This window comes from Chelon labrosus (assembly GCF_963514085.1).
Source record: "Chelon labrosus genome assembly, contig: SCAFFOLD_310, whole genome shotgun sequence".
In the NCBI taxonomy this organism is placed as follows: domain Eukaryota; kingdom Metazoa; phylum Chordata; class Actinopteri; order Mugiliformes; family Mugilidae; genus Chelon; species Chelon labrosus.
The window spans coordinates 1-12,000 of record NW_028181576.1 but is presented as its reverse complement, the minus strand read 5'-3'; the positions used below and the strand labels follow the sequence as shown (position 1 = coordinate 12,000).

Here is a 12,000-nt window from a genome sequence, read left to right as displayed (position 1 = left end):
TGTAATGCAGTAAAAAAAAATAATAATAATAAGATATAGATAAAGGCAAAATATACCTTTGACCTGTCATGCCGTGCCTTCCTTGTAACAACTTCTTCTTGTTATATTGAGGGGACATAAATTAATAGTAATGACATTAGTCCCAAATAGATCACTTAATTAATTTCAAGTTCTTGGCCAGTGCCGATGAGGCAATCTCTCATAGCTCTCATAGCTTTCAGTTTCTGGTCCATAAAGTTCCTTCATAAACCTTATGTTTCCAGGTGTTTAACAGGACGACGTAGCACCACATCCACAGGCCCAGGGGGAAGTTTTCTGATCAAATTCCAGGCGTCCAGGCGTCTCATCCCCACCATGCTCGTGCCTTGGATTTCAAGGACCTCGTCGTCAGGATATACCAGGTCAACAGGGCCTCCTGAGGGGAGAAGACAGTTATATGTGATGAGATATTATAAGACGGCAACTGCTGCAGGAACAGTATACATATGCATACTGTATATACAGGCTATGTATAGTTTCAGAAATGAATCACACTTCTCACAGGACGGTTAATTGTTGCTGTATACAGTACCTAAATGATGTTCTCACTTCTCTCTGTTTGTGTTTGTAAAGACTTTCTGGAGCGCCACAAAAAGCAAAAGTCCATTTACTCAAGGACTGTGCAATTGTAAGATATTTACACATATATATTTTGTATTTATTTTGTATTAATAGGATTTCATATTATTCGACTACTTCTAGAACTAGTACTAGTACTAGTACTTCTGCTCAGCAATATTTCAGTGGAAAATACTGAGCTCCACATTTCATAACTCCATCCTTCATAAAGAGCACTTTTAGTTTTCATACATTCATTCATTCATTCATTCATCTTCTGTAACCACTTGTCCTGTGAAGGGTCGCGGGGGGGGGGGGGGGGGGGCATTAACATTCACCCCATTTTTAACAAGTGCTTGAAAGCAGTTTGTTTGTTGGACTCTTTTTGTGAAAAAAGCATATATATTCAACCAGTATATATGCCATATAGATGACAGAACGTGTAGTAACTGGCTGTGTTGTTGTGTATGTATTTCTATCGTGAAATAAAGGAGTATTACTGTTGCTGCCGCTACTTTTGCTGTGTCATTGGTGTTTTCAAATGGTTACACTGAATAATTTCCAGCGATGTAGAATTAGATTGCAGCGTCATTGCAGCAACAACACTCAGGCAAGGCATGGTCTTGATGTCCGTGGCAGGCAAGCAAGCAGGTGGTGCTACTTGAGCTAACTATCCCCTGGGAAGAGCGGATGGAGGAGGCTCAAGAACGGAAGAGGGCCAAGTATGCTGACCTGGTGGCTGAATGTCTGAGGAATGGGTGGAAGGCCCGCTGTGAGCCTAGTGAAGTGGGCTGCAGGCCACTCTTTATATGGGGTTCTGGGACTCCTAGGGATCTGCAGACTGCACAGACAAAGAGCTATGACGAACATCATGGAAGTGGCTGAAAAGGCTTCACGTTGGCTCTGGTTGAGGAGGGGGGATGCGTGGCCTAGTGCGCTACGTAGACATAAGTCGGGGCCTGATCACTCCCGGCTGAGTCCCGGGTGAGGGTGTCCAATGTGAGACCCGAAACACTCTGTGACCCCGGTTACATCACTGAAGGGTTCAGGCCGGGTTTTTGTAAAGCGTCTTGAGACGATTTGTATTGTTATTGACGCTATATAAATGAAATTGAATTGAATTGAATTGAATTGAAGATGTGTCTAGGTTTCACCACAAGGTGTCTCTCAGTACTAGATTCAGCATTAGCTGATTAAAAACAGCAGACTAAAATACTAAATAGTTTCACTTCTCACCTTGGAAGATCTTCTGCACAGTGAGTGGTTTGTTCCCCAGACTGGAGCCTTCTCCTCCTTGCAGGCTGAAGCCCAGATTGCTGCTGTTCTTCTGCAGCTGCAAACACACACGTTGACCTGAAAAGGAGTGGAATATTTAGTATCTAACTACATTTTGCTAAATTTAAAACTAGATCTCTGACCTCTCACCTGTCTCGTACTGACTCTGTGTTGGTCCCTGATCGTTTTCCACTACTCCCTTATTATAAGCACCACTGACATCGCCCCTTCTCAAGACCACCACTGCCATCTCCCGACTCTTCGCCCTTCTTAGGACCCTCAGGGCTTCCCAGTGGGCGCTTCCACTCAGTGCAGTGCCGTTGATTGACAAAACCTGGTCCCCTTCCCTAATGGAGCCCTCCTGGGCTGCAACACCCAAGTGAAACACCTTGTGAACCTAAGGGGAAGACATTGAGAAACGAATGAAGAGACTCAGGACAATACACTTATAGTATACACGTAACTGGGCCTTTCAGAGCACTCAAGGACCCCTTACAAACAAACAATGCAATAAAATTAAAAGGAGGTATTTTCTCACAGTCACAGGCTTGTTTTGGTCCACACCTCCGGCCATACTGAAACCCAGTCCTACTCCCACCTCCTTATGGAGGACCACCACCTGCACATCGTCATAATCCTGCAAGAGAGACAAAATAAGAGAAATTAGTAATTACAAAGAGAGAACTGTTTGAATGCATTGCCCCCATGGCACGGAACAAATATCAGCTGGAACCTTTATGCCCACAGCTATAGAGTAACCATGAGAGGTCAAGGCCCTGTTACTATTTTTGTATTTACTCTTTTTATTTATTTTATTTTTTTTAAATTATCTATTGGTGAGGGACCAGTACAGAGACACATTGAAGCATTGTCCAATGTTCTGTACACATGTTTACAGCCGAAGCTAATTCCCAACACCAGTCCCTAGATGGGCGTCAGTAATCAGTCATATGATCAATGCTGTGTGTGTACAATAAAAGCAATGGCAGCAGCCTGCAACAAACAAAGACACAAATAATACAAAACTAGTTTAAAAGATATTTTAAATGAGCTCATGTATGCAGGGGATAACTAGTTGATGTTCTGCTGCAGCTCTAGACGGACTTTAACTAGTACTAGATGTAGATGGTCAGTGGTAGGAAGGAGTTGCCACAGGCACAAACCCGAGTCAGCAGCAACGGCCACAGGTATGTTGCAATACATGCAATACATGTTTTATACAGATGTAGGTTAAAACTGGTGTAATTCATTATTGGTTAAAAGATCCCTGTAAACACTGTAAATAAGTAAGAAATGCCAAGAAATGGCTGTTTGTACCTGCAGGGCGTCGTCGCCCAGGCCCTTGACGTCCTTCAGCAGCTTGTCAAGCTCCTCCGTTGGCATCACTGACACATAGGACAGGGCAGACACATCTGAGCTCATCGAGGCCGACCGGCGGCCTATTGACGTCCACTCATCGCTGTCATTCTCCGATTCATAGTCATCTCCAGCAAAGTTACACAAGTCTGCAAGACTGCATGGAGCGAAGGAGAGTTGAGGGTTAAAAGAAATAATCAGCCAGCCATCTAACCAGAAAGTAGAAAACATAAACAGTACACACCTGACGGAGAAGCTCTTGCGATCGGACTGGCTCATATTACTCGTGATGGTCACTGATGATTCTCCAGAGTCTGAGTCGTAGTTTGAATCTTCGTCCTTCTGCGTGCTTTCGTCATCATCCTCAAAACAATCTCCATTATCATTCCAGCTCTTGTATTCTGGGTTCAAACCAGCTACCCAAGCATTCAGGTCCAATAACTGTTTCTTCCCTTTTGGGTAGGCTGTTTTGACATCTGGAGAGATGAGATCAGGGAGGTTGCTGTGGGAGGAAGTGGAAAGAGGACAAGGGAGAGGTGGAGAGTCCTCATCTTGTGTGAAGACAGAAGTGCTTTTGTCGTCCATGTCCTGAGTGGGAGTGGCAATTTCCGAGTGTGCAGTAGGTGAAATAAAGGGCGAATTGTGGGGAATGTTTGTTGGAGTCTTGTCATCATCACTAACTGGTGAAGTCATTTCAGACTGTGTTCTTTCCTCCACACCAGCTGAAGTGTCACAGGACATTAGTGAATCCCTCTTGGCTGCCTCCTCAGGGCTTGACAGCTTGGAGGCATCTGTCTCATCTGTGAAAAACTTTCTACTGCGTTTTTGAACTCCTTCATTCAGAGGGAGTTCTAGTGTGTTCTTGAGTCTTGAATATTTACCAAAATCATCAGGACAGCTTTTCTCCATCAAATCATTCCCCGAGTCTTTCGTCCCTAATCTTAGTCCGACCTCATCCACTGATAAAGACCTTTGTGACCAAACATTTTTTCCTGTTCCTTTCATTTTCTCCTCAGATTTGTCACATGCGTCCCGTCCCTCTATTAGCCCCTCCCACTTATGTCTTATTCCACCTATTTCTTTTGCAGACCCGCTCTTCTTCACTCCATCATAACTCCTGCTGATTTGTGTTGGCACAGAAAACGTCCGCCTGGGTAGCGTGGCTGATGAAACCTGAGCTCTCTGTGCCAGAGCCTCAAACTGACTGATTTTATTTCTCACACTGGCTTTGGAGGAAACCGCCGGCAGAGTCCCTGCAAACTTCTTCGTCTCTGCTGTTTTCAGTGTGATTTTCTGTGGATTTGTCTCAAACACTTCTTCATCGGGTGTGCCACACCTCTGTTCCCTCATTCTTCTTGTTCTGTCATCCGTCTCTTTTTCATGCTCTTTAGTCTTTTCAGTTCTTTCTCTCAGCAACCAGTTTGTTACATTAGTTTTACTCTTTTCCTCTCCAAAATTCACTCTGCTCTCATCCATACTTCCACTTGTCCTTCTCTCTTCAAACCCTGATGAATCTCTGAAACAAACTGGTTTCTCTTCTGATAAAATGTTTGGCGGCGCAGTCGCTTCAGCCCCCCCTGAAGCTCGAGCAGATCTGATCTGAGCTGCTACAGTGGCCCTGCTCCTGGCTCTATCCAGGGACCTTGTGCCTGTTTCTCTATCTTCCTCTGAGTACACGCCCTGGACCTGTCCCTCTTTATTAATACTTGTGAAAGGAGGAAACAAAGACACAGAACCTGGAGCGTTGGTGTCAGTCTGTGTCGAGAGGATTGATACCCTGCTGTTCCCTGGACTATCGTTCTCTCCTGAAGAAAAACGCCGTGGGAATGTTCCCCCTTCTGTTATCTCGCATGACCCATAGAGTTTCTCTATCCGCTCCAGTATGCTCTGACCACCTGCTGTCTCTGTGAACCTCGAGCCAGGTCCAGACTGGGACTTCAACCTGTAAGGGAGAGACTGACCTCTCCTGGCCCTGTCCAAAGTCGAGATGGTGTCACTCACTGGGCTCCTGTCTTGAGCTTTACTTGCACTAACAGATTCATAGGCCTGTACTGAAGACAGCACCCTGTCTGTCATTCCTGCCCTTCTGTCCACCAAACCTCCAGCCTGTTTACCGATGTCTCCTCCTCTTTTGGTTATTAACATGGACCTGTCAGCTCTGGTACCCTGATCAGGGCTTTTTGCCCCTGTTCTCCAATCTAAACTCTTACTTCTACTTGGCAAGTCTGATCTCCTCCACTCTGTCCTTCCTCTGCTTTCAAATACAGGTTTTTCACTTCTATCAGTGCCATACTCCTGGACCGTTTTGTCTGCTCGGCCATTCTGGTTCAGACTGGTAGGCATTTTAGAGCCTCCTTCCCTCTCCTCACATTGACTTTTTACACTGCTGTGATTTCGAGTCCTGGCTTGATATCCAGGGACTGCGCCCATCTCCTTTTTTGTGCCATTTATGCCAGCTGGTGCCTCATGTCTTTCTTCAGCAGTCCTCCTAATACCCGCCCTGCGAGCGAGACTATACGAGGGAGAGTTAGCTGAGCGGACAGTGAAGTGCGTCCGTGTCCTCTGCGTGTCGCACTCACTCGCTGAAGCCGGGACCGAGGACAAGTCCATTGTCTGAGAGTAAACAAAGTTAATGACCTCCTGTCAAATGCCAGAGCCCAAAAACAGAGCGGAAGAGTGAACTTGATATTTAAGCGATTCCAAGCAACTGTCTTCTTGCGGCACTCTGGAAGTAGTCCATCTAAAATACTTCAATTATGCCTGTGTAAAAAAACTGTCTAACAGTGGCACAATTACAGTCCTCACATTATATTCCTTCCCGTGGAGAAATCTTCATTCAAAACTTTGATGTCCCTGATTGTTGTCTGGAAGTGATGATCTTTTGGCCCCTCTCCTGGCTTTCTTGTCGTTTTGTCCCCAGGAGTCCTTCAGCTCTCCAGCTCGAACTTAGCTCCCATTTCCTGCCAAGCATAAAAATGTTCAAATTTACATCCTCTGGATTGGTCTGGAATGTTGTGATATGTGGATTGTGGTCGGACTGGTTACTCAAAACAGAAATCCCAGAGTGGTAAGGGACAGGGAGCACAATATGTTACCATGCAGTGGACAGTTAGAGGAGGAGATAGAAGAATTATAAGAAACCAAAAGTGGAGAACTGAGAACACTACACTCACTCCAAACCCTTAGGTCAGCTATGTCACTTTGCAACGTGCCCCTGCCTTCCTAACATCCCTGTTCACAATGAATCAATGAGTCCATTCAACAAACAGTAGAACTCTCTGCTTCACATTTATCATATCCTCTGTTTACACAAGCAACATACTTGGGACTACCTGTCAGCGTCAGCTAAACCTGAAGCAAAAACTGGAAGAACTCACCAAACCACAATCCGCTCAGCGAAAAACAATGTATTAAAATGCCACGGTGTCATGTATCTGTCTCATACAGTCAGGAATGGATTGAAACCTTGTGATGGTAGTGGTACTCAGGTAAAACGATCAGATAAGGTGGACAAATATGAGGACAAAGTTTCTTTGATTTACATGCAGCCTCCTCGGAGGAGATAGCTTGGGCTTGCTGATGGACAATGAGTCATCAGGGATATCTGAGAATGCAGCCATAGAAAACAGGCATTGTCAATACGCCACTGAAACCATCTTTGATCATTCATCCAGTTTGAATGAAGATCTAATCATCTCTAACAACATTAAATACAAATCATTTAAAGATTCACTGCACAAATAGGAGAATTCCAACGAGCACTGGAAGTACATGAAGCTGGATTATACAGAGTCAAACATATAACTTTGGGAGCCAGTCCATGGTGGTGCTTTCCAGTGCATATGAGTCTGAGTGTCAGTTTACAGAAACACCTGTTCTGCTAGGCCACGAAGCCTCCCATCTGTGTAACCTGGGCAACACAACCCAGTTCAATTTAAACTCCACCGAACAGCAAGAGAGAAACAAATGCACCCTGACACCAGACAAAACTACACACTTAAAATACAAACTCTTAGTCCACTCACACATTCATAAGCACTTACCTTGCCTCAGCGTGACTTTGCCATTAGTCCAAAGTCACTGTGTTGACACGGGTTCATGTTGGAAACAGCACTATGTAATGACATCAGCCTTCAGCTCTTCTCTTTCTCTCTCTCTCTCTCACTCTCTGCGTCTTCTTCTCTTTCCATCAGCTTTGCATGATGGACTGTAGTGACGCAAACCTGCCACACTGGTTTATCCTCTTGTTCTCTCTCTTTATCTTTCTCTCTCTCTCTCTCTCTCTCTCTCTCTCTGTCTCGTTGTCTCTCCTCCCCCTTCCATTGTTGTTTTCTCCCTCTTTTCCTCTTGTCACAGGGTGAGACTGCAGTTCAATGTGTCACCCACTAAACAGCTCTACAGGGAATGACACACACACACGCGCGCGCATTTACATACACACCCTACAAACACTTCAAACTCTTTCGGCTCGCAACAAGTGACATCAGCATTTCATAGCTCGGGGGAGAGGAGATACAGTTCAGATAATTGCGTGAAATGGTGCAAGAATGGCATTTTCCGACGCAGGTTTATAATATCTCCGCACCTCAGGCAAACCTGAGTGTAATCATCTTGGCTGAGCAGGTATCAAAATACATAATAACAGAGCACCTTTAATTGGGACCAGAGACTACAAAGAGCCAGAAATACCAGCAGGGATAAATATTGTTAAAAGCACGCCTCTCGTATGACATCTGTTCAGCAAAACAGAGCTCCATTTGCATGCAGACGTACTTGTTGAGAATCTGTGAGATCGCAAAGGAGGGAAGAGTGCAGCGTTGCTTGTACAAGCTGTGAACTGGTGGTGAACTAAAAGCAGCTTTGGGACTTTAAGGTCATCACTTCAACCCCCTCTACGTCCATGGCTGGTGTGTCTTGAGCAAGCATCTAACCCACAAAACTGCTCCGCGGGTGCCTTGCACGGCCGCCCACAGCTCTAAGTGAACTCACTACTGCCTGCGTCCACAAATGGATGGGTTAAGTGCACTAAACAAAACCATTCTCTGTGACCACACAGTTTACAACAAAGTGTAAGCGGACAACAAAAAGGACCTGATTTGATTTACACTTTACCCACATGGAAGAAACAGTTTGTGAGAAAAGCTGCTAACAGATACCTACAAGAAAAAAGCCTTATTATGACAGATGAAAAAGAGCAAAGTAGACATATAAAAATTTAAAATACTTACACTTTAAGTAGACATGTCGAGACTCATCTTCTTACTGTTGCTCTTTTGCACGCACCTGCTGCTTCTACCGTCTTCCGTTGACACAGAGGAAACTGTGGTTACCACACTAGCATGCTGCAACACTAAATAGAGGACATCTTGTCTGTATAAGCCTGTTAAAGGAGACTGAATTAGATGCATTGATTCTAGGCCAAGCATTAGGATCCAAACGATCCGATCAATAATTAGCTTTACAGGCAGAGGACTGGTAGGTTGCCTCTGAGTCCTGAGTTCAGAGATAAGACTAGGGTAGGGGTGAACAGCTCCAGCACGACTCCACAGACACCCACCCTTGTTCCAGACAGAAGAAAGGGACCCAGTGTCTCTGCAGGATAGATGCAAATAGCAGTCTAGCTCACACAGGCACCACAGTGGTGCTCTAAGTTCATTCTTTAGGGTGTAGGACTCAGAACACAACATGTGACGCAGCACAAGCATTTAACCAGAAGGCCAGAGTGAATATAAATAGTCAGCATCCAGCAACATAGGCAAAAACTGGAACAAAACAACAGGGAAGCTGGGAGGTCATAAGATTAATTGGTGTTTATTGTCTGTCAGTGCATCGTTTCATTGTTGTTGGCAGATTTGTTTGTTGGTGCGTTTGTTGTGAAGTTGCTCTGAACAGCAGGGGGCGGAAGAGGACAGACAACCATCAGCCCTGACGTCACCCCGCCCGTACCAGTCACGTGACAACCGCGGAAGTCAACAAATCAAGCAGCGAAATGCACCAGCAACAAGAAGCACTTTACTTTACCTAACTTTTCCTCTTCTCCTGGTTTTTCTTTAACGTTAGCTTAACTTGTCTTAAAATGGCTGCTTAAATGAAACGACACGTCTTTCAGAGATCAACCCTCGGTCGTACTTTGAACGGAGATCGTGAACCAAAAGGAACAGTTTTTACAAAATGCCGATTTATGACCGTCTGTCAAGTGTTAATGTAGTGCTCGTAATGGCCTACGGAAGTCTGGTGAGTTGTTGTTTTCACTTTGTTTTTAGAGATTGGGTCTGACTGTGTCGTGGGTGAGTGGAGCTGCAGTAAACTGTAAGGAGCAATCAAAACAAATACTGAAGATTTGGGAAACAGTTTAAAGTTTCATTATGCAACCCCCCCATAACCCAGAGACTCGACCTGGCATGGTACTCTCCTGTCATTTAAAGTATTTAACACAACAGCCAACATAAACAGATCATTCATATCAGCTCATTAAATGCTGCAGGTCAAGGGCGATGTGTCATTTGAACTACTTAATCTCTGCAGTGCATTCATTTTCTCTTATCCAACATTTGAAATGTGATTAGTTGTAGTTATTGGTGTGTAAATGTGCTTTGCCCTTTGCAGTAATAGATGATTAGTGTACTGAACTGTCTATTCTTATTATTGCTAAGTGACGACTGATGCTTTGAATGAAAACACTATCTGACACAATCATCATTTTGACTAATGTAGGAAATATACTGAGTATTAAAGTATTAAATACTGTAGATATGATGTGTAACAGGATTATCAGTAAATAAAATCAACCTTTTCAACACAATTCTAATTTCAAATAGTGATTTTTCCAGGTGTTTTCTTGTTATGTTGTAACTCACCAACCTTTATTTTAAGATTTATAAAGGTATTTTAATGCTGGCAGCATTTTATTTTTTGTGGAGAAAATAACACTATGAATTTAATTATAAGATTTACTCCAGTGTTATTAACCATGCCAAGATTCATGAGAGAACATTTTAGATAAATAGTCAGTTTTCTATATAATTTCATGTTCATCCTGTGTGTAAAACAGAGCTAATTTTTAAAACTTCTTCCCTCTAGGTCTTTGTTTTGCTGTTCATCTTTGTCAAAAGACAAATCATGCGACTTGCCATGAAGTCCAGGAGAGGGCCACATGCTCCAATTGGCCACAATGCACCTAAGGTGAGTCATTATAGACAAGAGTGATCAGTGTTATGCTGTTTTTTTAGTTTGATAGCTTGTTCTTTTTTTCTCTCTTGAGTGTCTAGTAAAGTGTTGTGTCTGTGTTGCAGGAGCTGAGACAAGAAATTGAAGCCAAACTGTGCCAGGTCCAGAAAATCCACTTTGAGCCTCGGCTGCTGTCTCCAGATGATGACCGGCTAAAGCAGAGCAGAGAACAGCCTGGTTAGAGAAACGCTCACACATAGACACACACACACGCACACACACACTACTCCTGAAACTATACAAATGAGTAGTTTTTATGTTAGTGCACTGACAACTTTTAGTGTGTTTCAGGTTCTTATGACTACTTGTACAGAATGAAAGCACTGGATGCCATCAGAGACACTGGTAAGCTTTTCTGTCACTGTCGATCACATTTCAGTTTTGTTTTTGCCACGTCTGCATGACATCCTCCTCACCACTGCAACAACACTTCTCCTTTTCTTTAATTAGATTTCCCTTTTCGTGAGCTGGGTGGATCGTCCACCGCTGTGACCGGACAAAGATTTCGGACCTGGCTTCTGCGGCTACGAAATTCCCACTGCATGTACAGAGACAGCCGGAGCTCTGTCATTGACACGGTGCTGGATGGTTACAACAAAGCACGTCATGGGGCAGAGGTCAGCATTACTGTGTGTGTATGTGAGAACCACAGACACTTACTTATTCAATACTGTTTTATTTATAATGTCATCAAACACATTACAGCAATATTGTGCTACGGAGTTTTGTGTCAGAGTTAATAGCATCTAAATAGTATTTAAAGATTCGTACAAAGTGCATTTTATTAAAGAATTATCATTTGTAACCACAATGTTACGTGCTGCATTGTGTCCCACAGTAAAGGTTAATGTAGTGTGTTTATCAGATTTTGAATGAAAGCTTGACTGATGGGTGAATGCATATTGTATTCAGCACTGACTGTCTTCACTGATATTCTGTTTTTGGTTCCTGTTTTTGTCCTCAGCCTTTTGGGAAGCAGAGTTTTTGAAGTACCAGGAAGCACTAAGCGAATTGGCCTCTATGTAAGTAAACACCCCACATTGGCTCATTCACGGCTATTCTTTTGCGCTAATCCCAACATGGAATGTTAATTACACTGTGGGAACAATCTGTTCCTCCCTATGGTGTTTCAGCGTGAAGTCCCAGAGCAGCAGCAGCAGCAGCAGTACTCCGATACAGCACCATCAGTCTGCAGCCAAAGACCTGACCGGCACCACCGAGCCTGCTAGCTCCTCCTCATCCCCCACCCAAACCACCTACCTCACATCCACGATGCAGCAGCGCAGCAAGAGGTCCAGACACTTCCTGGAGCTGAAGAACTTTAAAGACAACTACAATACTCTGGACAGTACACTCTGAGAATAGTTTAATAATGAGAGGTCAACAACACAGTAGTGCTGCCAGTGATTACAGTGCCTATGAACATAGAATGAAAAGACACAAACACTGCCTTCACACACTAACTTTTAAAGTATAATGCATATCCGACTACTGGTACTATGCTCTTTACCTAAGTGTTGCTTATGCTTACATCTTGTATTACTG

At 43.9% G+C, this 12,000-nt stretch overlaps 2 protein-coding genes across 2 annotated transcripts; one reads left to right on the top strand and one right to left on the bottom strand.

The window, feature by feature from the left end:
• Positions 1-6: 6 nt before the first annotated feature.
• Positions 7-8,021, bottom strand: LOC311509876 (uncharacterized protein). Its single transcript, XM_084575314.1, has 7 exons — positions 7,272-8,021; positions 3,473-6,188; positions 3,190-3,385; positions 2,411-2,509; positions 2,023-2,269; positions 1,834-1,950; positions 7-415 (listed from the first exon to the last, which is right to left on the bottom strand). Exons 2-7 carry the CDS (start codon positions 5,836-5,838, stop codon positions 252-254), a joined length of 3,189 nt encoding a protein of 1,062 aa, XP_084431440.1. The 5' UTR covers positions 5,839-6,188; positions 7,272-8,021; the 3' UTR covers positions 7-251.
• Positions 8,022-8,420: 399 nt separating this feature from the next.
• Positions 8,421-11,994, top strand: LOC311509877 (protein C1orf43 homolog). Its single transcript, XM_084575315.1, has 7 exons — positions 8,421-9,462; positions 10,309-10,410; positions 10,521-10,632; positions 10,747-10,800; positions 10,906-11,088; positions 11,420-11,477; positions 11,589-11,994. Exons 1-7 carry the CDS (start codon positions 9,400-9,402, stop codon positions 11,812-11,814), a joined length of 798 nt encoding a protein of 265 aa, XP_084431441.1. The 5' UTR covers positions 8,421-9,399; the 3' UTR covers positions 11,815-11,994.
• Positions 11,995-12,000: the final 6 nt, after the last annotated feature.